This window comes from Drosophila gunungcola, assembly GCF_025200985.1.
Source record: "Drosophila gunungcola strain Sukarami chromosome 2R unlocalized genomic scaffold, Dgunungcola_SK_2 000013F, whole genome shotgun sequence".
Lineage (NCBI taxonomy): Eukaryota > Metazoa > Arthropoda > Insecta > Diptera > Drosophilidae > Drosophila > Drosophila gunungcola.
Window position 1 is genome coordinate 2,017,425 of NW_026453171.1, and position 25,798 is coordinate 2,043,222.

A 25,798-nucleotide genomic window follows, 5' to 3' on the forward strand; every position below is an offset into this window, starting at 1 on the left:
AAGAATGTGCTTTTGTGCCGTTCGCCTTTGCCATCCTGGCCCCTCAATCCGCCCCCCAAAAGCCCCTCCTCTGCATTTTTGCCAGGCGACTTTGCCTGTCCTTATCGATTTTCAGCGAATCTCGCAGGCTCGGCCCGACTCGACTGTTTCTGCTACCACGGCGCACGTCAGTGGCATGCGAATCGGAAAGCCAAGTTTCACTTGTCGCGCTGAGTTCGTTCGTGTCGCAGCAGCAGCAGCAGCAGCAGCAAGTAGTAGCAGCAGCAGCAGCAGCGAGTGTGCCGTTATTCCGTTCGTTACATAAAGAAGAGATTTCAAATAGCAAGTTTAAGTGCGCTGCTCGGTTGCGAATGGCATAAATCATTCAGCGAACGCAGCATTGTGATAAACATTTAAACAGCCAATGTAAACGAGGGGAGTCAGCGCGACCCACAAGCGTAAAATATAGAAATCCTAATTGAAATCGACAGAAACGCACAGAAAATAAAAGAAAAGTAATGCAATGATTTCCGAGCACCAGTGATTGTGTATCTGGTATATAGAGCCCGATAATAAAAATGAAAAATTAAATGTGCCGTAACACGGGCGTTAAAAAAAGTACCAGGTAGTTGTGGGCTCAGGAAAAAAAGAGGAGTTCAAAGAGGAAGAGGCGGAGAGGTGGCAAGGTGGCCAAAGACGAAAGACGAAAGGCGAACGAAAATGTAATAGAGGTCAAAAGAAGCATTGATTTAACGTGTGCACTTCCTCCCACTTTCACCTCCACTCCTCTGGTCTCTTCTTCTTCTGGTTCTCCCTGTTATCCTCCCACCACCACTACCACCACCACTGTGTGTCCTGTGTGCCGTTTTTCGTGCCACGACTGTGCCCTGTGTGCGTGTCTCTCTCGCAATATTTGCGTGTGCGTGCCTCTGTCTTTGTGTGTTATAAATAATTTGTTTAAAATTCGTCAAATCGCTTGACGTTTCATTCAATAAATATCACCCAAAAAGTCACAGGGACACGGACAAAAACGCAAACACACACACACACACGCACCGCCCCGTGTGGCGCCCGTGAATCGTGTATGTATGTGCGAAAAATGTTGATGACGAACCACTTACGTCTATCGCAACCCACGAAACCAACGAAACCACCACAAACACAGCCGCAGCAGCTGAAAAAATCGCATGTAACACACCAACACACCCGCACACTATACACACATAGCCCTGGGACACACGTACAGTTCAATATCCAATAAGAAACCAAGCATAATTACATAATCAAATAGAACGACTGGCAAAAAAAAAAATAAAAGAATAAAGACAAGAGACAAACACGAATAAAAAAAATCACGAGCAACAAAAGCGGAAACCAGCGCAAACAAGGACAAGAAAGCAAACACGAAAAAACAACGCAAAGTGCAGAATTATTTAATCAACGCCAGCCAGTCAGCAAGTCGAAAACCGTGGAAACGCCTAAAAATAAAGGACACGCGATAACCAAAAATAGAACGTAATGATAAAACCAAAACCAAAGTACCTGCAACAATGAAATTGAGCAAATCTTAAAAGCATATAACCAAAAAAAAAAAAAAAACAAACCCAAGATAGAATTACTTTTAAAAATATACACAGGACTCGCTATATACAAAAGTGCTATAGATAAACGAAAAACGCTAACCATATATAAACAAAAACCGTAGTTCGTAGCCGTTTGTTCACCACTGGATAATATCGATACAGCCCAAGGACATAGAGCGTAATCCCCGTTGAGATAGAGTAATGGAACTAACCTCGTAGTTTGTAGAGAGACGAGCGTCTCTGCCCGTAGTTCAGCAAAATAAACAACTCAAATAACCGCAACATAAACGCACTTAACGACTAACTAAAACTACCAAGTAGTTGCCTCTCTATATACAATATATATATATATGTATATATATACACACCTACGATATATATACAAGATACAAGATAGCCGTAGCGAATAGATAAACGCCAGTCTGTATATCTACCTATATGGATTTATTTTTATAATGCCGCTAGAGCGAAACTCGATCCCCGCCCTCGACCTAGGCCTTTCAAATTGCATCTGAATAAGTAACGAGGGCGATTAATGCATTAATTGGGTGGCGAAGGACGTCGCCACACGGAGTCCCAAGGAGGGACTGTTGCCGGGTCCGGGTTTGGGTTCAAGTCCGCACTGCTTTGCGTGTTGCTCGTGCCTGATATAAAATACACACCCAGGACCGTAAGCCGTAGACCTCAGACCGTAGACCCACGGAGGGATACAAACGTACAGGACGAAATTAAGCTACCTGCTTTGGGTTTCCCGTGTTGCGCTGCCTTGACGTAACTCCGCCTTAACTCGCGTCGCTTCCATTTGCCACAAAGTATAAAAAAATACAAGGCGACCGCAAAGCCAAAACTGCGGTGCGTTCGTTAAACTTTCATGACCAAACATTAACTTAAGCAGGAAAGAGGAGAGAAGCGGCCAGAGGAGGGTTGGACAGCGGAGAGATAGCATACATTTCGGAGCAAGGAAACTGAGCTGTCATCATCATAACCCCTCCCCCCTCCAACAGCTAGTTTTGCTTTTGTGATAAATAATTCAACGATCCACTCTCGGATCCCGATCCTGCCCACCCCACTTCAGCTCCAGTTACCGTTACCGTTACCGTTACCGTTACAGTTACAGTTACCGTTATAGCTCCAGCTCCTGGCCCCACCATCACATCTGTACACCACCAACCGAATAGCAACAATAACTATACCCTAGTGGATAAACGACATTTATAATCCAAAGTACAAAACGAATAGCCCCGAAATAACGCTGTTAACTAAATAAAACGAAAGCAAAACTATAAATAGTAACATATGGTATTATTATACACGCAACTCAAACAGATAGAGTCCTAAAGAGTCACATAACCTCAAACGAACAAGCGCATAACAAAACGAATTGAAACGAAAAGTGAAGAACCATAAGCAATATAAGCAGTGCTGTTGACTATTTTAGAGGCCAACTTTTAGATATCCTCACCCAATCTACGTTACTCAACCAAACACCTAAGAACCCACCAAAATCGAATCAAAAACCTAACCTAAAACCTAAAAACACGGATAACGACGACGACGAGGACGAGGACGAACAGCCCCATGTGCGAGTGAGACAGCCAGATAGTAACACAACGAGAAGCAATTTATTTTTATTTACGTGTCCGTGTGCCCGAGCGCTCGACCTGTATTAGTTAATGCCAAAAATCGAAGCGGAAGTTGCACCCACACCTGCACACACACGACAACTACTGCTAAATACACACAAACACATACTCAGCCGTTATGACAAGGCCAAGAATTGCAGCGGGCATTGCGGGGCCTTCCCGGCGGCAATAGCAATAGCAACACCCTGAAACAAAAAAATAAAGAAACCAGAAATATAACCAAAACAACAACCACGTTACGTTAGCGAAGGTGGCGCGAGTGGTTCGAGTGGTTCGATGTGGCTCGAATTCGAATTCGAGTGCAGGTGGTGACGTGACATCGGCGGCGTCGTGGGTCCAAGAAAATGCACGTTAAACACACTCAGCGCCGAGTCAGCGGTCCTGGAGCCTTCGGAACCTTTACCAACGATCAACGGTAGGCGTTACCAACTCACTTGCCATCCTTGTCTGTCCTTGTACTGTTGTTGTGCACGATGTACGTTGTACTTGTGTGTGGGAGAGCGAGTTTCCTTTGAGTGCAAGTGGGCAGAATGTAGGACGTTCCAGATCCGAGGATCCTGTCTTCCTCGCTCGCTTGCACTTGGGTCATCTCCCACACCGCGCTGTACAGTTTGAGATGAATGTATTTATGTTTCATTTTGAATGTGATCCCTGGGTTGGACCTACGTTAAGAATACATAACGCCAAAGTTATGTCCTTGAGTGAGGTAAGTGTACGGACTGCCTCACTCGAGAACCGAACTTAAGCGCTGTGAAGTAAATTTCAACACTTTAGGTACTTTTTAAACTCTAAATCTAACATTCTTATATTTATATTAATTTATTGTCTTGAACATGACATAAATACAAATTTTTAATTAAACAATGTTTGAGAAAAATGTCAACCCTGCGTATGAGTTATAAACAAACGCTCATGGACACTATAATTATAACGTATACGCAGTGTTGACACTGTCGAATGTCTATTATGTTTTTAAAACAAGTTGGATAAGTATAAAACTTGAAATACATTTCGTATAAAAACAAGCTTGTAGGACCTAGCATTTTGAGGTCTGTGGTCCAACCCAGTGATCCTGTTTCTTGTGTTGTTCAAATTGTTTCGTTTTGTTCAGTATCGTTTTTGTTCGATGTCTCTGTTTTGTTATTTGTCTCTTGAGTTACCCTGTTATTGTTGTTGATGTTGTTGCTGCTGCCGCAATTGCTGTTGTTGTTGTTACTGTTCACGTTCATCTGTGTGTGACTGTGTGTGTGAGTGAGAGAGTGAGTTGCCAAGCGCTCTCCTTGCTGGCCTGCTGTGAACTGATTTCCTGCTCCTGCCAACCCCTCTCCTCCCGCCGCCCTTTCATAGGGTCATCCGTCACTGCAGTCGATGCAATTACGAAACTAGATTAAAAGTCAAGCCAGGCCGACTACAATGGCCGCACCAATACGAGCGGACAATCGCACCAATACCAACACAATGAATCACATCGCTTGAGAATAGTGTCAAAGTTCTTAAAGTGCAATCGCACGCAGTGTTGCATACATTCAGGGGCCACTGTACTTGTAATTGTAATTGTGTGAGTGGGCGAGTGATTGGGTCGCTTTGTGTGTGTGTGTGTGTGTGTTTGAATGAGCGGAAGCTTTCGCTTTTACTTCAATGGTTAAACCACTGACCGAATTTCGGATTGCATTCGTTTGTGTGTGTGGGTGTGTATTTGCTTCTATGTACCGATAAGCGCTTGCCGTCTACTGCATTGTTGTTGCCACTCACCCACACACATAGTTTTTTCGCCGACACACACACACACACATACAGATACAGTTACAGATAACAGACAGAGACGGCGACAGTGAGTGAGTGAAGCAGAGGGCCAGATAAGCTGTTCTTTTCTTTTGTGCCAAAAAGGAAGCCCGATGTTTCCAATTGAGCTAGTTCTAGTTCCACATCTCCATACACTCGACAGCAACAAAAACACACCCACACCCAAAACACACAAACACACATACACACTCACACTTATGAGCAGGACCCTCTCGTGTCTGTGTGCTTTGTGCAGTTAATTTAATTTCTTATCCCCCAAACGAATCTCATTTAAGTTATTTCCCGCTCAGTTTGTTAGTTTTCAGTTTCGTTTCCTTTATTTCTCGTTTTTTATTTCCATTTGGTACTCGTCACGTGAATAACTTGGATTTATTTCGTGTCCTTGTCGTTGTTGTTTTGCAGAAAACTTTGCTTAAAAGTACAAAAACGTTGAATACAGAAAGTAAGAACCAACCAAACTGAAACCAAAATCAGAAAAAAAACCACAAACCGAACAATTTTGCAACTCACATTTGCTGCGGAGCGATCTTAGACATCATCAGCGAAGGTACCGCCGACCAAATTTCGATTATTCCCCATACTTTCTCTCTATCCCTCTTTTTGTCTCTCAGTGTCTCTGCCTCTCTCTCTATATAGATCGTAGTCTCTGTATGGTACTTCTCTACAACTACTACTACTTATACTAATACTACTACTTACCGTTACAATTCCAACTGCAACACTGATTTAAGAAACACACATTTAATGCTACTAACTTTTCTGCTCGTTACTAGAAGCTACCCCAACAAAAAATCCCACCTACCCTGCAAGTTTCAACTCTTGAGCTTCACAAATTCTGGTTGCAACCGAAAGTAAATTCATTAACATTGATGCACTTTGCTAACTAAACCACTTCCACAAAAACGTCAATCAAAATAAGTCCCAAATGCATCGCTTTAATGACTTTTTTCTCGCCTGCTTTAAGATCTTTAGTAAAACCTTCACACTTCTCAGACCCCATAGATGCTTACCCTGATTCCCGTATATCACACAAGTCGAATCCAAATTTATTTACAATTGGCATGCCAAGTGGTTGTGATGTAGCATTTCTTTGTTTGTTGACTCCACTGATTTCCCTAACCCCCTAACCCCCAAACCCCCCAGACCGCAAGCCTGATTTATTAATTGCTCGGCTGTCGTTATAATTAATGGATAATTTTGGCTGAATTCTGGTTAGCCGAAAATCGTGTTATTTATAGTTGAGCTAAGCTCTCATCGAGTTCTGTGTTCATATGCCTGCCCAGCCGGAAATCTTTTGAAGTCAAAATTTAATTACTGACTGTGCAGTGTATTTAAAATAGCATTTCCATATAAACGACATTAGATGGCCCATTCGTAACCTCTGTTTGTTATTGCAATGACCTTACACAGAGTCATTCGGATGGTCAAGGTCGTTTCGGACTTGTTCTAATTATTAATTTATGGCTTTGTTATATTTAAGGGGGATATATATTTATACATTTGAGAGCTTTCATGTTGAATATGAACAAATCAAATTCGAATTTCGGTATTTTTCTTCAAAAACCTGAGACATGCAATTACTTAAGAAAACAAAAGATTTAAAGATACGGATTTAATCCCCAGTGTTGATGTTGCATTAAATAAACATTTTAAATTTTATGAAAATGTATTTTGTTCTATTATTAAGCATAAAATATTCAATTGTTTGAATTTAAAGTACTTCCTTTGTAATGTTCCTAAAACAATAGAAAGGAAATCGTAATCACCAAATTTATAGTACAATTTATTTCTAATTCACTTTCATTTATACAAAGGAAATGTCGTAAATATGTATTTGTTCAAATAAAATCCGCCTGACTGCACAGGCTTTGTAGATTGGCGCAACGGTAAACATTTGCGAACTAAAAATGGAAACTTTCGTAATTTGTTTACACGGAAATGTGTATCGAGTGGCATGTTTGGTAATTTGCTTTCAATTTTGTTTGATTTTGCTGGCGGTAGCTTTCAGTTCATGAGCCATTAAATGCATATTGAACATTTTCCAAAATATTCGCCAACAATCAATTTTAAAATAGTTCTAGCGGTCAGGTTGAATGTTCAAAGTTCAAGACCACAAAAATATTCCATGTTTAATCGAGTTCAGGGAAATTAGAGTGCCACATTTACATCTCCATTAAGACAAGTAGTTCAGATACAAGTAAAGTTGTAGATCCCCCATTTGGGGGCTCACAGCTGCACTTGATTTAATATCGATGAACGAAGTGGAATGCAGGCAGGCAGCGACTCAATTACGTACGCCTTACGAATTTACGCTTAATGCCTTCAATTGGCTTTTGAATTATTAATTGAGGCATATTGTGTCTCATTCGCGGGCCGAGGGGCGGGTAAGATTTCGATGGCGGAAACCTGCTCCGGCAGACTCGTTTGGCCCCCAATTCCAATCACTCGAGGATGGGCAGCACATGCTCCAAGCTCCACTGCTAATCCCCTGGCCGGAGGGCCACTCCACTGCGCCAAAAGTTGTCATTGGACAGGGGCCGCACAAAAGTGCCACACATAAAAAAATATAATAAAAATGGGTTAGTAACTCAGCAGTTTATGTCTTTCAAAGGGGCACTACATCTAGCATGGCAACAAAATATTGGCTGAATGTAGTAAAGTTAAAACTTAAGATCATACATTAATAGTAAAACAAGTTTATCAGATCTGGTAAAATTTATATCCTCATGATTGGAAATATGGTTGGGATTTTATAGACATTTGAAGTTAAAGTTAAAACTGATTAGATTTAATATTATAGGATGAATTTAGAAGGTTTTCATTCAGCATTTGGTATAACCAAAAAACAATATAATAAAGAATTTTGAAATAAAAAGAAATATAATTTTAGTAGTACAACTAATATATACATTTTGAATTATACTGACACCATACCACTCAGTGTCTTAAAGATATTTCAAGTTCTACCTTAAACTAATATGCCAGCCTATATTGTAATAACATAAGATGTTCTTAAACGTTTTTTTTTCTGTGCAGACAAGGTTGTCTTATTAGTTTACCCAGTCGAAAACTGGGTCCAAAACTGGGCGAAAAGGGGCAAGGGCAACTTTTGACTGCAGCACTTGACAGGTGGCAAACACTCGAAGCCGAGATGAAAAAGCCATCAGATAGGAACCCCAAGAGCTGGAATTCCCTCGAGCTCTCGATGCTTTCGCTTTGATTTGGCTTTGGCTGTGCCTTTGCCTGTGCTATTGCCTTTTTTCCCTCGAAAGTGAGTTTCGGCCAGATTAGGTCCGAGATTGCCAAGAGGCCGCCACTCTGCAGCGGATGTGCGATTGTATCTCGCTCGTTCGGTATATGTGAAGTGCACACTCATCGGCTGAGCATTAGCGTGCAAATATTTGACATATTTACTTATATTTACACAAACGACGATTCAATTCGATTTGATTCGCTTGCAAATCCAATTCCGATTCGCATTCAAATTTAAATCAGAGTTCGGATAATTGCGCCCATGGCGTGAGGGAGCTGCCTAATTGACCGAAATTGATTCGAGCGATTCCGGCCTGGGAAATGCTGTTTGCTCTGCACCATTTTCCCCCCCCATTTTTCGCACTCAACTAGAGCTGGGAGCCGGAATCGGAATTGGAATCGGAATCGGAAAAGTTCGATGCACGCACGCCGAGAATAGGGCTCCAATTGTTTTCCCTTTGTTCGAAAAATGCGGGGAGGAGGAGCGGGGGAGCGGGGGACTCCCCCCTTTTGCGGCAGCTAAGTCAACAATAGTTTGCCTCACGTTTCGTAGCATTGATTGCCCAAGGCACAGTGGGCCAGATCGTTCGACCTGCCCGCATTTCCATATCATTTGTAAACATACCATGCAGCTTCCCATTTGGCTCCACTGTACCCGCTTTGCTCCCACGCCTTATCAGCCGTGTCCGTCTGTCGCAGCCTTATCTTATCTTGGCCATTTGGCCATTTGATTTAGGGCACTTCCGCCGCCCACCGTGCGGAATGGTTTCATTACCATCCGGGCACGCGTTGCCAGCCATATATCTCTATCTCTTTGTGTTGTCTCGGTGTGTATCTGTATCTGTATCTGTATCCCTATCTGTATCTGTATCTGTATCTGTTTCTGTATCGCCCTGTAGCTATTTGTTACCGCTCTATCAGTGCTTGGCCTGCGTGCCGCCATACATTAATTTAGTTGAATTTTTCGCGCGATCAGAAACCAGATGAGCATGTCAACCATTGTATATAGATGTCTCTATAAATTGTATCACACATCGCGGTCACAGGGGGCACATGGTATAAGGGACAAATGTAAAAAAGTTTAACTTTATTTGGAAGACTTAAAGATAAAAAATTATTATAAATTTAAATCACGTGACAGCTTAAATCAAATTGCAAGTAATGATTAGCTTAAGTCATACTTTGCCAAGTATTCTTATGACGTCAAGAGTAAATCAAATTTTGTTTGAGCGGCAGTAACTATCAGATGAAGTCATTCCATATGCAAACTTGACCACAAGTATTCTATAATATAAATCTGGACTTGAGAGTGCTCCTATATCAAGCGTCCTCTGTGCGATGAACTCACATAGAAGCCGGGAATGCGATACTCCTCCACCTTCACCGCTCCTCACCGCTCGTCACCGCTCACATGTTGCACAATCAATATTTATAATTAAGAATTTTCTTTGTTTGTCTCGCGGTTTTCCACACTCGCACACACTCTGTTTCCTGCTCACTTTAGCGTGGCCCTCTGAACCACGGAGCCTCTGTTCCGTCTCCCTCCCAATGCTTGCTTGCCAATTTGAAATAGATAAATTTGAGTGTTCGCCAGCGCCGCTGGCCAATTCGTTGCGTTGCGGCATCGGCATCGCTATCGGCATGCCATACTGAACATACGGTACTCATTGAAGTCTTTCCGCCTCTTTCTTTCCGCCTCCACGCCTCCGTCCTAATCCCGCCGTGCCGCAGTGCCAGCCGCGACAACTTGTGCCCGGAGAACCAACAGCATCAGCATCAGCAGCAGCGGCACTCGCACTCGCACCAGCACTTGGTGCGCCAGTCTCTGGTGAGTCTCAGCAACGGACAGCCGGCGGCATCGGCGGCGGCGGACACCGTCTCGCTGCTGCGGGCGGGCGATGACCAGCAGCAACACCTCCAGCAGCAACATCTGCAACACCAACAGCAGCAGCAGCAGCAGCAGCAACAACGTCAGCGCAGCAGCAGCAGCCGGCTATCCACGAGCGGCATCTCGAAGCAAAACTCCTCGGACAGCAGGAGCGGACTGCGAATCCTCGACAGCAGCCACAGTCCGGTGAGCTGTGGCACCCAGAGCGTTAGCAGCACTGGTGGCCAGTCGGCGCTCTACGATGCCTGTCACGAGTACTCGCGCAGCTTGAGTGCCGCGGCTGCAGAAGGAGCCGGCTCGCTACTCAAGAGCCACTACAGTGACCAGCAGTTGGCCAGCCAGCCGGAGCCCGACCCAGAACCGGATCCGGAAAGGGATCGCGATCGGGATCGAGACAGGGATAGGGATAGGGATAGGGATAGGGATCGAGAAAGGGAACGGGAGCGTCGCCACCTGACCAACCTCAACCTTAATCTGAACAGCGAGTACGACTACAGCGGCAGTGACAAGCAGCAGCTGGTCAACGAGACGTACATCTTCAAGTGCATCGCCAACAGTCCCTCGTTCCTGCGCACCAACAAGATCAAGGAGCAGTCGAAGAAGCTGCGCAATCTCTCCCTGAAGACGCGCACGGCCAAGAAGAAGGGCCAGATCATCTCGAAATCAAACGCGGTGTCGGACAACTCGCTGCATCCGGGCGACAAGTACCTCAACTTGTATCTGGTGGAGAAGAAGCACTCTCTGCAGCCGCAGGTGGCCTCAAGTTCGGGTTCGACGCCGCATCCGCAGGCCTCCTCGGCGCCGGCCAGCTCCTCCTCCTCCACGTGCACGCGGGCCCAGCAGCAGCTGCCGGCCCTCTCCGCCGTTGCTGCCCGCCAGCAACAGTTGCTGCTAAACGGTTCGCTCAAGGGCAAGGGGCAGCAGCAGCAGCAGCAGCAGCAGCAGAGCCGCACCCAGACGCTGCCCGGCCATCGGGCGTCGGTGCGGAGCGAGAGCGGAAGTGCAAGCGGGAGCAGCCACACCATTCCGGCGACGGGCAAGAGTCCGCCGGTGCCGCACTCGCTGGCGGCCAGGATCAGCAGCTCGGCCAGCGGCAGCAAGAACTGCAATCTGCTTAGCGCCAGCAGCAACTCATGCCACAAGCTGCACGCCCACGCTCACGGATCGGGAGCAGGATCAGGATCGGCAGCAGGATCGGGAGCAGGATCAGGATCAGGAACAGGACCTGGACACTACACGGCCGCCTCGCCCAAGAGCTCGGTGAGCAGCAACGGGCATTTGAACAAGTACTGCCTCACGGACCTCACGCGCCGCAAGGCCGAGTTCAATCGCCAGCTGAGCGCGCCCACGGACTACACGCACCACTCCTCCAGCAACGGGTCGCAGCAGGAGGGCTCCTCGGAGGCCAACGAGGGCCACGAGCCGGTCGGGGAGTCCACCATCACCGTAGCCAGTGCGGGCGTGTCGCACTCGCCGCACCCGTACTCCTATCCGTATCACTACGCGCACCACGCCTCCTCGGCCACAGCGCCCGCCAATCTCAAGGCGTCGCTGCAGCTGCACAGCCTCGGGGGCCACCATCCGTGTCCTTATCCGGCCAGGCCCACGTCCACGTCGTGCACCAACAGCTTCAACCGGCGCCACATCCGCCGGCACAAGGGCAAGCTCGGCGATCGGTGAGTACCGTACACTGTTAGAAAAAATGGGAAATCGTATTTTAAATAATTAAATGTTCATTATTCATTGATATTTCATTAAAACTGAGTAAAGTATGGAGAACATACATCATTTGTGATACCTTATTTTTGATTATTTAAATTTGTATAATTGTGGTCAATCAAAATATTTTGTTTGCGCTGATTTTCATCCTTTGCGGTTTTTAATAATATGAAAATCACATTTTCTTTAAAATTTTTAATTTATTAATGGAATTGATTTTGTTTTTGAAATTGAATTTAAGTTTAAACCATATTTAACTTACATAAAATGCTTGCAAGTCAAATAGTGACTAATTTAAATAATTTTTACCCCAGTAACTAAAATATTTTAATATTAAATCATGCAATTAATACATTTTCGATCATAATTGCTTTTCATAATTTAATATGCAATCAATTCCTTTTAAAGTTTATACATATTTAAATTAAATTTAGATTTGTTTTGATAAGAACTATAGTTAATTCTTCTTCTCAAATTTTAATAACAATTAAATTGGGTAATTAAAAAGATAACACTGTTAAAACTAGCTCTGCTTATCTCGATAAATTTAACATTCCGAATTGCTTAAAAGAGTGCATTGAATATTTTTTACAAATATATAGGTAACAACTTTTCTATAGAACAATGCCTAGTAAATAATAAAATACTTCTGAGAACCAAATCGACTTTTTCTTCAGTCTATCCGATTCCCCGAAAAGAGAGCGAGTATTCGAGACATTACTCCAGCTTACAAGTGGGAATTACGCGTATGCAAAGCGTCTGACGACGCTTACCGGTTTTTTTTGAGTGCCTTTCGTGCGCTCTGCTTATCGCTGGGCATTTGCATAATTCCACCGCCGCAGACCGTGATTCCCACTCCGACCTGCCTTTCGTCTCAGTTCGCGTTAAATCGAACGTTAAAACGTCAGTCGAAAATATCCAAATTCGAAGGTTCAAAAGCCTAAAATCGGTGCGTGATAAGTGCTTTTCTTTAAATATTTAAATATTTAGTCTTTAGCGAATCATTTGTTTGGAAACATAATATTAGGAAATGAAAAAGATGATAAGAAAATATAAACACAAATGTACATAGCGGTTCAACGTTTATAGTTTGGCGATAACGTAATAAATAAACATTGGATAAACATCAAGTTTTGCCAAACCAATAGATTTAGAATCGTTAATAATTGTTTTTAAAAGAAGTCCAGATGGAATACTTCAACAATCGCTTGTCATTGTTGGAAATCGTAATTAAATCGATAATCGGGCTTTCAGGGGCTAAACGGAAATGCGACACGGAAAAGTAGCTATACTAACACCCTGATTGCGCGTGCTAAAGTAAACAACGATGTAATCGTTCCGGGTGAATAACATAATTCAATAATTTGTCGCGGGTACCCAAGTCCACAAATTGCGCCTGAAAACGAGACCCAGAAAGAGACCTGGACGACGCTTCCTCCTTTCTTGACCAGTGATATCCAATCCAATCCAATCCGAACCGTACCGATCCGATCCCCCAAGAATAGAACGCGATTTGCATAAGAAGCAGACATATTTTACGGATCATTGTTTATGTTCCATTTGCTGTTTACTGTTTTCGGATAGTTTTCGAACTCGCGTATATTGTATTGTGTGGTTTTATTGGCATCAATTTTTGTGAAGACATCGGGCAGCGAATTACAAGCAGCCATAATTTGCGTCGACGCTCGTCGCGAAATCAATTAAAAGGCAGCACAAATTCGTTATTTATTTATTGTGCAACGGCGGCGGGGTTCAGAACAGGTTATCAAGTCGTCGCAGCATCAGCAAATAGCTTAAAAAAGAGTCTGGCATATATATAAAAAAACACAGAAAAGAAAACTAGTAGCCGTAACAGTAAAGAGAAACGGAAAAAAACAATAAACAAAAAACAACAAAAAAAAAACCAAAAACGAAGGAGATAAAAACCAGCGTCAAGTGCACGGTGTCAATATCTCAATTATTTAATTAGGCAATTTCCAATTACCAGTCAATTTCGGAATATCGTTTGTGCTCGTCTCGGAAGCAAACTGCAATTCCTGGCCCAATTGATATTCGAGGTAAGAAGAATATCGCTTACAGAAAGTAAAAATAAAGAATTATACGATCTATCCACCAACCCCAAACCCTCCACCCCCATTTTTTTCGGGGTCTCGAGGACGCCCGATTCGATTCCGATTCCGATTCGGACTCCGATACCGATACCGAAACGCCACGAAGTCGCCTCGATCTGGACTCGTTTTCGGAGTGTTTGCCGGCGATTTCCAAGCGGTTTGCGAGCGGCGACCGCTAGTCGCAAAAAGTTTGCCGCTGTAATCACTCCAAGTACCCGGTTCTGTTCTACTTCCACTACTCTATATAGCGCCGCGCTTCCAGACTTCTCCGATTCGCGGCGAAAGCCGTGCGAGCTATTCTGTGTGAGTCGGTCGAACGATTGGCGCGAGTCATATATCCAATAAAGAAAATCAGCGCAAAACATCTGTTCCGGCACGTTTTTCAGTTGCCAACCAAGAATTCCGAATGCAAAACATCAAGATCAAACAAAACAACCGAAAACAGAAAACAGAGAAACATACACAGTGAAGTGAGATGAATTTAAAACCACAGAATTATGAAATGTATCCCATCCAAAATGATTTGATTTGTGTAATGCAATAGGCGGTCGGTTTGGCTGGTGAGCAACCATAACAATAACTAATAAATTCATTAGGCTAATGCCAATGGCGGCCAAGATTAAATTAAATCAGCTTCATCAGGCTTAATTAAAACGAAACTTTCCCATTTAAACGTACCCACAATTGAGTGTGAACAGGCGAAAGAGAGCAGTAATAATAGAAGCACAGACACAAATTCGAAAAGTATTATAAATACACCAAATGCGGAATATCAGTACGCCTAACTGTGACGCCAAAACCAACGTAACCACGAGCACGCGTCTCTGCCGGGTTTTAACAATAGGACCGCCGTGAATAATATCCGTACCACGCGATTTGTCGTTCAGTGCTCGGTGTTCGGTGTTCGGTGTTCAGCGTTTAGTATTTTAGTATTTAGTGCCCAGTGTTCGCTGCTCCAAAAAAAAAGAAAACGCAAGCGGCATAAACACCCAGGGAGTAGGAGAAGGTGGTGCTGCTATGCGAGGGCAGGGGCATTCCAGTTTCTCCGGCTGCTTCCCCGGAAAACCTTGACAATCACCATCTAGAGGGCAAGGTGAGGGCAGCAGCCGCCGCTCTGATTCAACTTGCATTGTGCGTGTGTCGCAATTAAAAGTAAACAAAAATATCAAGAATAACTGGATAGTTTTGTAGATCGAAAGTGGAAATACCTTTGCACAAATATAATTTAGTGATCCTTATACTTGATTGAACTAAGTGAACTACAAAATAATTTAATCTAAAAAATCGTTTCTACGTCTGAAATACACCAAACAAAAAAAACCTAAAAAGAATTCAAAAAAAAAAGTATCGTTTGTATTGCGTCCAAGATCTTTTGAATATTTTTAATAATCTTAGGAGTGTTTTAAAAGTATATCTGTTTTATGTACAAAGTATAATATAACATCAAGTCTTAATTTTCTTTTGAAATTTGGTTTTTGTAACCTCTGATTACAAAAGAAAAACAACCAACAAAACGGTAGTGATTCTGTAAGGATTTTAGTTGGTCATTTAAATTTCGAAAGATTAATTTCAGCTTTGTTTAAACCTTAAAAAGGTCGTAAGAATCAACCAATTCTTATTTCGACCACGGATTTCGCAAAACTGGGAAGTGATGGTTTGTTTTTAGCTTTAAATAAATAATTTAATGCTAAATGCTTTTAACAACTTTAAGAGTCCAGGTGCTGCTGACTTGTCTAATTTTATTAAACATTAATATTTATTTATCCCGACATCCTATTTAATGTTAGATTCATTTCAGAATCTTTTTTCACTATACTTTTTACACTGATTTCGCGTAGCATATAGTTAAAGTACTAAATGTTAAATGTACTAAATAAATGATTGATCTAGGAAGCTCCCGAAAACTAAGATACCCCCGATAAGAGTAAACGAAATCAATAAAACCGGTGCGTTAACCGACACCGGTCCATCCCGCCCACCTTGACACCCCATCTGCTTAGTTTCACTTTCATTTTGGTCAGGCTCTGGGGCCTTATGGCATGATTTCGTGTAACGGAATTTTTCGAGGCGGCACTTCCGTGTTTACAGATTGCGATCTTCTCAATGCCATTTCAGACTGCTGAGCGGGGATAGTGAGGAATCGGTGCGCTGCTCCTACTGCTCGGTGCTGAATGTGAACGAGAACGACCTGCGCATTTCGTTCGAGAACACCTGCACCGACTCGCTGGTCACCGCTTTCGATGATGAGGCCCTGCTAATATGCGACCAAGGAACCGAAATGGCAAGGACAAAGGTTTCATTTGTACGACTAGCACAGGACGAACTCCCCCCCCCCCCCCTTTTGACTGGATAACACTCAATTGTCACCAGACTCTGACTTTGACTGGCAGCGAGGCAAATTGGTTGTGGGATGTGGAAATACTAACGAGATCCCACTCTGATCCTTCACAGGTACACTTTGATGACGTGTCGTTGTACGGCACTCCGAAAGAGGAGCCCATGCCCAACATACCGATCGTGTCGGAAAAAGTCTCTGCGAATTTCCTAAAAAGTCAATTGCAATCATGGTTCCAGCCGACGGACAACCGACTGGCCATGAAACTGTTTGGCAGCCGCAAGGCGCTGGTCAAGGAGCGCATACGTCAGAAAACTTCCGGACATTGGGTCATACACCCGTGCAGTTCATTCAGGTGAGACATAAACCAGATGATAGTTATGATTATCACGTACTAATCCAATTAAATCAATCTATTTGGATAGGTTTTACTGGGACCTTTGCATGCTTTTATTATTAGTAGCAAATCTTATTATCCTGCCAGTCGCAATATCATTCTTCAACGATGATCTGAGCACACGATGGATTGCCTTCAACTGCCTAAGTGATACTATTTTTTTAATAGATATTGTAGTCAATTTTAGAACAGGTAATGCACACTCAACCGAGCCAACAAACTAACAAGTCCCCCTTTTCCAAAACCAAACCCCTTCCAAAAGAACTGGTACCGTGACCCCCCTTTTACTGCGCCCCTGCTTAACCGTTAGCTTTTCGACCGAATATATGATTTCAGGAATTATGCAACAAGACAACGCTGAACAAGTAATATTGGATCCAAAGCTTATAGCTAAACACTATTTAAGAACTTGGTTTTTTCTCGATTTGATTTCGTCGATACCGCTAGATTATATATTTTTAATTTTCAATCAAGTAAGTCAATGTATTTAAGAAACAGTACGCAACATTTTAATTTAAGATTATGAAATTGCAGGATTTCTCTGATTCTTTTCAAATATTGCATGCCGGACGCGCCCTGCGCATCCTGCGCCTGGCCAAGCTGCTCTCCCTGGTGCGACTGCTTCGCCTTTCCCGCCTCGTGCGCTACGTGTCCCAATGGGAGGAGGTCTATGTGAGTACATCCGGCTCATTTTGGCAATGCTCGACCCTTTTGGTTACTTTTTTAGTTTCCTTCAGTTTCGTTTCGTTTCGTTTCGTTACCGTTTCATCTTTAGTTTGCATAACAACTAACTTACTCTCCCTGGTTTTCATTTTTAAGACACACTTGTAAAATATATACACAGAAAAAAAGATATTAGTTCTTCAGAGTTATCTCTATTTATATAATTTTGATGCCGTGTTAAAGGCCTATCCAGAACTGGCAAGATGTCATAGTTTTTAGCCAATCTCTGTTCTGGTTTAACTTTGTAAGACAAAAATAGGTCAGAATTTGGGAAGGTTTTGAAAATAGTTCGGATGCCTAAAAGTATGCAGTATGTACTAAAAATGTAAGAAACAACATTCAACATTTAAAGCCTTACCTGTTGTTTCGAAACCTTCCCAAAATGCAGAAATAAAACAAACGTAAAAGTTTAATTTAATATAAAGTTAAACTGTTTTTCGTATCTTTTATTTCTGTGTATATATTTATTAGACCCTCCGTTTCGTCATTACCTTTTCGGTTTTAAACTGGGGACCCTTGGTCCCTGATCGACCCCCTTTTCGGTTCGAATTTCCCTTTCGTTTGCTCCAAATTCTCGACCGTAAGATCAGCATAACTACTCGTTCACTCCACACCACAAAAACAGAATCGATGATCTAGGTTATATCTAGGCAACTGCAGTTAGGCTTAGCAAAGTGGTCAGTGGTCGGGGAGTATTATATCCTCAAAGTGCTCACTTTTCTTTGTTACATGTGTACGTACATGTGTGTGGCATTAAAAGTACTTTAATTGTGGATGGCGCGCAGAAATGTTCAAACTATGTATTTTCTTTGAGTTGTTATCTGGAACCTCTGTGTCTATGATTTCCGTTAAACGTTTAAATCCTTTGCGTTCGATTACCAATCGTTTTGTTTACCAAGTATGATATACCTTCCTCAACCTATGTGTGTCTATAAAGTCAATCAAACATAGAACCAGACAATCGCTGTACCATAAGCCAACTCAGTTTGTATATTATACAGTTGTGTGACCCCAATGTTTGTTACGTGTTGTGCGCCTGCTGCGCTTCGGGTCCACCAGACCAGATCCTGAATAATTACCCAGGCCGATTACTGCAAGAACATACCAATACCTATGTCTATATCTCACACCACACCCACATACTCTCGAAACACACTCAAATCGAATCGAAAATGTACCTTTTTTTTTGGGTTTTTTCTCGAACCATCTGACGCGCTCGCTAAGCTTGAGAACATGTTTTCACTTGTGCCGCGGGAAGATTCCTTTGCTTTCTTTCACATTTCTTCAGTTGAGTCTTCAATTTATTGCTTCTGTTGTTCTGATATTCGATTTCCTATTCTTTTCTTGCCGACTTTGAAGCACTCAAATCGATATTCTTCATTGCACTTTGTACTTTGAACTTCTTTGAAGGCATCTCCGCAACTCAAGGGTTGGGGAATGTTCTTACCCTATGTCTCTATCCAAAAAAAAAAAAAAACACAATATCCCCTCCAACTCCCTTTAATCCCTACAACCTCACCCTACCCCCACCCCCTACCCCATCCCCTAGCCACAGCACACCCCCATGAGATACGTACAAGTACAGCTCCCTTTGAGCCCTTTGTAAAACATTGCCTGAAATTGGAAACCACCGTATATTATGATTTATGTTTATTTTGTTTTTGAAACGCTCAACTAAAGCGATGAAAAGAAAAGTATTCCGCTAAGTGCGACTAACATCTTATGATGCTTATGAAAATCAGTTTAAGAACAACAAAAATAAAATAAACAAAACAATACAAAAATCCAACCTAGCTGAATCAGGGCCTAAAATACCTGTGTATATGGTTTTTAGATTCTGCAGAATCTACAGAAAAAAAGTGCTGATCGCAGAGGGAGAATGAACAGAAAAGACAAAGATGGCTTGACAAAAAGCAACCTAATTCTCAAGGTAAACCATCCAATAAAAAGTAACAACCCAAAATCAAAATCAACAACACAACAACTTCAGTATATTTTGATAAACAAAAACCAAAAGCCTTGATTGATTGATTGAAATTATGATTATGTATTATTGGTGCAACATGACTCACGTTTTGAGGAATGTTAAATCCAAAATTGAGTTTTAGTGCATAATTTCGTTCGATTGTTCGTTCGATTGTTCGTTGATCATGTTTGCTTGATTTTAATGTTCGTTCGTTCGTACGTTCTGTAAATTTTCTGAGACTGCCTTTTTTACATATTGATTGATTGATTGATTGATACTGCCATACATAATCTCTATTTCTCATTTAATGCATAATGAAAATCTCAATATAACGAAAAGAAGAACATAGTCTAGCCCAAAAGCAGCAATAAAATAAAAACATATTTTTTATTTACAAATCTTCGGTGCGCAACCGAAGTTCTTTTCATGCTCTTCACACGACGTAGAATCAGTCAGAAGGATAATGTAATATATTTCGCTAGATCTCGTAGCTTTTGACTCCATGCATGGGCATGATCGAAAGTCCTGTTGTACTGCTATATCTATCATTGTGAACCACAGATTAGCTGGGTTATATTTCGTTGCGAAGAGCATGAAAACGCCACAGATCTCAGGAGATATTACGGATTCGGATTATTGTATACTGTGTAAAATGCTTACGGCTTGCGAGAGAAGCAGCACAGATCGAAATGTTGCCTATGTAAAAACACCAACAAATATGCACTATATAGTAGGAAAAGTAATGGCTGCTGCTGCTTTTGCTTTAGGATTAGGTTTTAGATCCGGACACACAGACACACACCCAATATAGTCAATCGATCTGAAGCAGGAAAACTGATCCAACGACCAATCAGATCGAACACGAACACTGTACTATATGTAGCCACATACTACTCGTATTCTATAGCATACATTTGTGGGCCCGTGCCAAACGCTTTCCATATTTCCTAACCTACATATATCGTATCTATTGTACTCAACTTAACCTCACATTGATTGACACTCTGCTCAATGCTTTATGCTTTTGTACTGCGCGCTTTCCGCTCGAACTTTCTCTTGCTCTCTCTCTCTCAACTACACAGAGAAAATCTAAGTTTATTACAGAGCCTCTTAATGCAATCAATATCTTAATTTTGAACAAATCAGGAGGATCCAATTAATATCAAATTACAAGATCATTAACCCATTATTCTTTCACAGTATTGAAATGTTCAAATCATACAAAGTTTTAAATCGATTCGAGGTACTACCGTGTTTTCTATAATTTTAAAAAGTAAACATTTTATTTTAATAATAAATTAGCAAATACTAATATTTATTTTGCTCATGTCAATAGGTTTAAAGTAAGTCTTTAACCGTTTTTATAAGATAAACACGTTATTTATGAAAAAACCCAATTTGTTGTTATGCTTACAATAACAATCTGATATGTTCAAAATTAATTATTATTAATTCATAAATTTAGCTAAGACCCACTTATTGTGTGATGAAATTGTTTTCTCTGTGTAAAAAATGCAACTCTGTTTTGCTGCCTCTGCTACCGTTACTTGTTGTTTGGTTACTGTTCCTGGTTTTGGTTTTGGTTTCTCTGATTTTTTATTTTCTCAGCCTTCTCTTTCTCTTCTGTTGTACAAAAGATTTCAGCAGGAGCGCGTAAAAAAAAAGAAGAAAATAAGCTTTTTGGAGTGACACCCACACACACACATGTACACGCACACGCAGCTACAGCCACTGAATTCTTGAATGCAACAACCGTTATTTTATTATCTCAATACCGCTCCCTATCTCTCTTTTTCTGAAGCTCTATGTTCCTGCTCTTGCTCTATGTTTTCGTTTACCGTTTGTTTGGTTTTCGTTCATTTCGTGATTGTGTTTATTCCTTTGTTTTGTTTACCGTTCCTTGTACAGAATTACGTAGTTCAATTACTAACAACTGCGAAAGTCAGGCAAACAAAAAGCTTTCATTGTAAAATACGAGTTCGATTTCGATAATTTGAACGTTTGAACGGCTTAGTGTCCATAATTATCTTTAACAAACGTAAAACAAAACAAACAAACAAATAAAACAAAACAAAAAAACAAACAAAAGTAAAGATGAGCACTTGTACCATAATCTAGCAGCTGATTTTGCACCTATTCAAAACGTAGAAATGGTTTGAATTTGAATTGATTGAGTTTGAATTGATTGCTCAGGTTGTACACCGTACACAAAGTACACCCAGTACACCGGAAACTGTTGTATTGCCTAACACTAGACTTATCTTATCTTATTTTATCTTATCGGATGAACTTTGTATACCGACTCCGTACCGCTCTGCTCCGATGATCTGCAGACCGAGGATTACGCTTTATCGTAGCATACTTATCGGGCAGAGTGGGGAGATTGAGTAATTTCTTGTTTAATGGCTGTGGTTTGGTTTGTTTTAGTTGCTTTGATTGGCATAATGCAATAACTTTTACATTTACTACCGGTAGCTGGAAACGCCAAAAGTCACCAATTGCTACAAGTTGCAAAATAATGTTTCCAAGTTCCAAGTTTTATTTCCTCGTTTGGGTTTTCTTTCTCTCGTTTACTTGAGACATTTGGTTTTATATATATGTGGAACTCACACCCATATGTAACACGCATACACACTTGATCACACACACACACACACACACACACACAGAAGGACACTGACACACACACACTCTTAACCACAAAACATAGATACACACACACACAAGCGGTGTTGGGCTTTAGTTGATTTGCACTCCTTTTGATTGACCTCTCTGGTTGCAGTTCCTCAATATGGCCTCGGTCTTCATGAGGATCTTCAATTTAATTTGCATGATGCTCCTGATCGGCCATTGGAGCGGTTGCTTGCAGTTCTTAGTGCCAATGTTGCAAGGTTTTCCATCCAACTCCTGGGTCTCCATCAACGAGTTGCAGGTGCGCCAGATCGGTAAATCCCTACTATCTGGTATTGGCTATCTAAATGGGCTGTTCCATTGCAGGAATCGTACTGGCTGGAGCAGTATTCGTGGGCATTATTCAAGGCAATGTCGCACATGCTCTGCATAGGCTACGGCAGGTGAGTTAAAGTCCCTATCTACTTGGATTTGGTGTACCCACCCTACTTTAGCACTGTCCCTATCTACTTTTTTTTAAAAAGTAACTTTATATGATAGAGAAATAACTTCAAGTTGAGGGAAAAGGAGTTTTTGCTCTTATCTACTCTATAAATATAATAGTTTTGTCCCAACAAATAATTTACCATAATGTGCTCATTTCCAGATTCCCACCACAATCACTGACAGACATGTGGCTGACGATGCTGTCGATGATATCCGGAGCCACGTGTTACGCATTGTTCCTCGGTCACGCGACCAATCTCATCCAGAGCTTGGACTCCAGCCGGCGTCAGTATCGCGAGAAGGTCAAGCAGGTGGAGGAGTACATGGCCTATCGCAAGCTGCCGCGTGACATGCGGCAACGCATCACGGAATACTTCGAGCATCGCTACCAGGGTAAATTCTTCGACGAAGAGTTGATACTTGGCGAGTTGAGCGAGAAATTGCGCGAGGATGTCATCAACTACAACTGCAGGTGGGCGATCTGTCACTATGCATTGATCATTTATGCGTTTCTTTTTTCAGCCGATTGATTAGTATAGTATTTCGTATTATTAGTACTTTGCCCTGCACCTCCTTATTGATTATTTACTACTTTAACTCGATGTGTTTATGTTCCACAGATCCCTCGTGGCGTCAGTGCCTTTTTTTGCTAATGCCGATTCGAATTTCGTTTCCGACGTAGTTACCAAACTGAAATACGAAGTTTTCCAACCAGGTGCGTGGGTCCACCTACTCCTTGTTAGCATTTTAACTTGAACCCTAACTAATGATTTCACTGAACACTTTCAGGTGATATTATCATAAAGGAGGGTACGATCGGTACTAAGATGTACTTCATACAGGAGGGCGTGGTGGACATTGTCATGGCCAACGGCGAGGTACTATAATTCCTAACATTTTTAATAATTTCCTGGCTAATTTGCAACCTTCACTCCAGGTTGCCACCTCACTATCGGATGGCTCTTACTTCGGTGAGATCTGTCTGCTGACCAATGCGCGTCGTGTGGCCAGCGTGCGATCCGAAACCTATTGCAATTTATTCTCGTTGAGCGTGGATCATTTCAATTGCGTTCTGGATCAGTATCCGCTGATGCGCAAAACAATGGAGACTGTGGCCGCCGAGCGGTTGAACAAGATTGGCAAGAATCCAAACATAATGCATCAGAAAGACGAGCAGCTGAGCAATCCGGAGTCGAACACGATTACGGCTGTTGTGAATGCCCTGGCTGCCGAGGCGGATGACTGCAAAGATGAGTAAGTTGTCTAGAAAAATATTACTAATATTATAAACTTTCTAAACACAATACTCTGAACTTAAAATATAAATTCTAATACTTTTGAAATATCATGAGTATTTCATTTATTTTATCATTAAGCTGTGCATTTTGACCATTATCAATAAGTTGATGCTGGGGATAATAAAGTTGAGAGGCAACAAATTATAGTTATTCGAGGTTTATCCAAAATTAGTTTAGTTTGGTGTCAAGAACATTATATATTTTATATTTCTTTTTACCATAAAAAAAATGAAATCTTTTGTTGGATTTATAACTAATCCTTTTGTTAAATCTGTTTCAGTGACATGGATCTCAAGGAGAATTTACTGCATGGGTCAGAGTCGAGCATTGCTGAGCCGGTGCAGACGATACGTGAGGGTCTCCCGAGGCCGCGGAGCGGGGAGTTCCGCGCCCTGTTCGAGGGCAACACCCCATGACACTGAGGAGCGATGACGAGCGGTGCCAACGGGCACCGGGCAACCATCTGAAGCCAGCGGTTCGCTGGACAGTCACTCACCTAAACCCATAACCATACCCCAAACAGGACTCCCACACTCACATACACACACTGCGTATATAATAATTTAGTAAAAGGAACCCCAAGCCGCGATAAGAGTACACTAAAAAAGAATCAATTTATGGTAGACACTCTATATATGCAATTGCGATTTAGTAGAAAACGTATTAAAAACGAAAAATCCAAAAAAAGAAAAAACAAAAACAATTACACAAAAAATGTCCTCAATAATTATTCATAATTTCAGCTCCGCTAACTGTGATGACTTTAATATAAGAATCGAAAAAAATTTAACAAAAAAAGAGAAAACGAGTACATACAGAGATAAATTATACGATAGAGAGAACTCAGCAGCCAGCAGACAGATCAGAAAATCACAACCCACAGCCATAGAAGATTTGCCACTCCAAACACACACACACACACCTTACACACGCCACACTCGCCAGACACACCAAATACTGACATATAAAGTAAATATACATATAAGTTTTATGCCCACGATATTGTAACGATAACGAAGTGAATAGACTTTTGAATTGCTACATAGGCGTTAGTCCTATGGACCTACTACAAGAGCACACAACCATACAACCGCGAACACACCTGTAGCTGGCCAGGTGAACAGGTGAAAGGGTGAAAGGCATCAGGCATCGGACATTGGGCATCAGGCGACAGGTGACAGTCAGACAGACAGACATGCATCAACTTATGATATAAACGAAGCGAAGCGTTACAGCATACCAAAACATAGCTAAACGTAGCTATTATGTACTCGAGCAACCAACAAACAAACAAACAATTATGTATTATTGCGATTATATAGCATTATTAAATACGCATTGCAAAAAAAGGGAAAACATAACTCAGCAAAATACAAAACAAGAAAACAACCCAAGAAACAAAACAAAAAGTAAACAAAAGTATTTAAGCAAATTTAACGAATGCGCATTAGTAGTTGAACTATTAGTTTTTCACTCACTAACAAACAAAACACCACTCGACACACAACGTAGTAGAGAAGCCTCAAAATAAAAAAACAAAAAGGAAAAAATATATTAAAAACCAACCTCAGGGTGCCGTCGTTTCAGCGGTCACCAAAAAATAACAAAACAAAAAAAAAGAACAGACAAGAAACCAACTATATACACAACATATATATACAAAACATAGACAATGTTGTCTTTTATAGGGAATTGTTAAAGCGCCTCAGTTACATTTCAAGTATTTATTGCGGGCCTGCCGCCGAGCAAGATCATGATTTCCCATTCATATTCGGAATTTTCGTTCGAGAAACCATATTTAGTTGCGGGCGAGATCTCTTTTGCAAGTGGTTCGTCTTTGAGTCCTTGTTTGTTTTCTTTCGGGCATAAATCAGGCGACGGACAGCGACTTGTTGAAGGATTTATGTAACTTAGTATTTTATTACACGTAAACTAATAAAAAGAAAGCAGAAGGACAGCGTTTGCCTTAAAATAATACGTTAAC

General features: G+C 41.7%; 1 protein-coding gene across 13 annotated transcripts; it reads left to right on the forward strand.

The window, feature by feature from the left end:
• The first annotated feature begins 181 nt into the window (after window positions 1-181).
• LOC128256184 (potassium/sodium hyperpolarization-activated cyclic nucleotide-gated channel 2) lies at window positions 182-25,791 on the forward strand. Of its 13 annotated transcripts, XM_052986324.1 has the most exons (16): window positions 182-494; window positions 1,271-3,620; window positions 9,992-11,824; window positions 16,094-16,271; window positions 16,430-16,668; window positions 16,739-16,902; window positions 17,047-17,183; window positions 17,230-17,382; window positions 19,268-19,363; window positions 22,182-22,331; window positions 22,397-22,473; window positions 22,677-22,988; window positions 23,137-23,231; window positions 23,306-23,394; window positions 23,454-23,770; window positions 24,095-25,791. In XM_052986324.1, the coding sequence occupies exons 2-16, from the start codon at window positions 3,550-3,552 to the stop codon at window positions 24,228-24,230; spliced, it is 4,047 nt and encodes a 1,348-aa protein (XP_052842284.1). In that variant the 5' UTR covers window positions 182-494; window positions 1,271-3,549; the 3' UTR covers window positions 24,231-25,791. The 13 variants fall into 13 exon arrangements, with proteins under 13 accessions (XP_052842284.1, XP_052842287.1, XP_052842289.1 ...); XM_052986327.1 differs by having other exon boundaries at window positions 182-3,620; window positions 17,245-17,382; XM_052986325.1 differs by having other exon boundaries at window positions 186-3,620; window positions 16,094-16,259.
• Window positions 25,792-25,798: the final 7 nt, after the last annotated feature.

Bases quoted from the DNA above. Each gene is read 5' to 3' on its own strand.
- LOC128256184 (XM_052986324.1), top strand. From the start codon at position 3,550: ATGCACGTTAAACACACTCAGCGCCGAGTCAGCGGTCCTGGAGCCTTC. The intron at 16,903-17,046 runs GTAATGCACACT...ATATGATTTCAG, and splicing joins TGTAGTCAATTTTAGAACAG to GAATTATGCAACAAGACAAC. The intron at 17,184-17,229 runs GTAAGTCAATGT...TTTTAATTTAAG, and splicing joins TATTTTTAATTTTCAATCAA to ATTATGAAATTGCAGGATTT.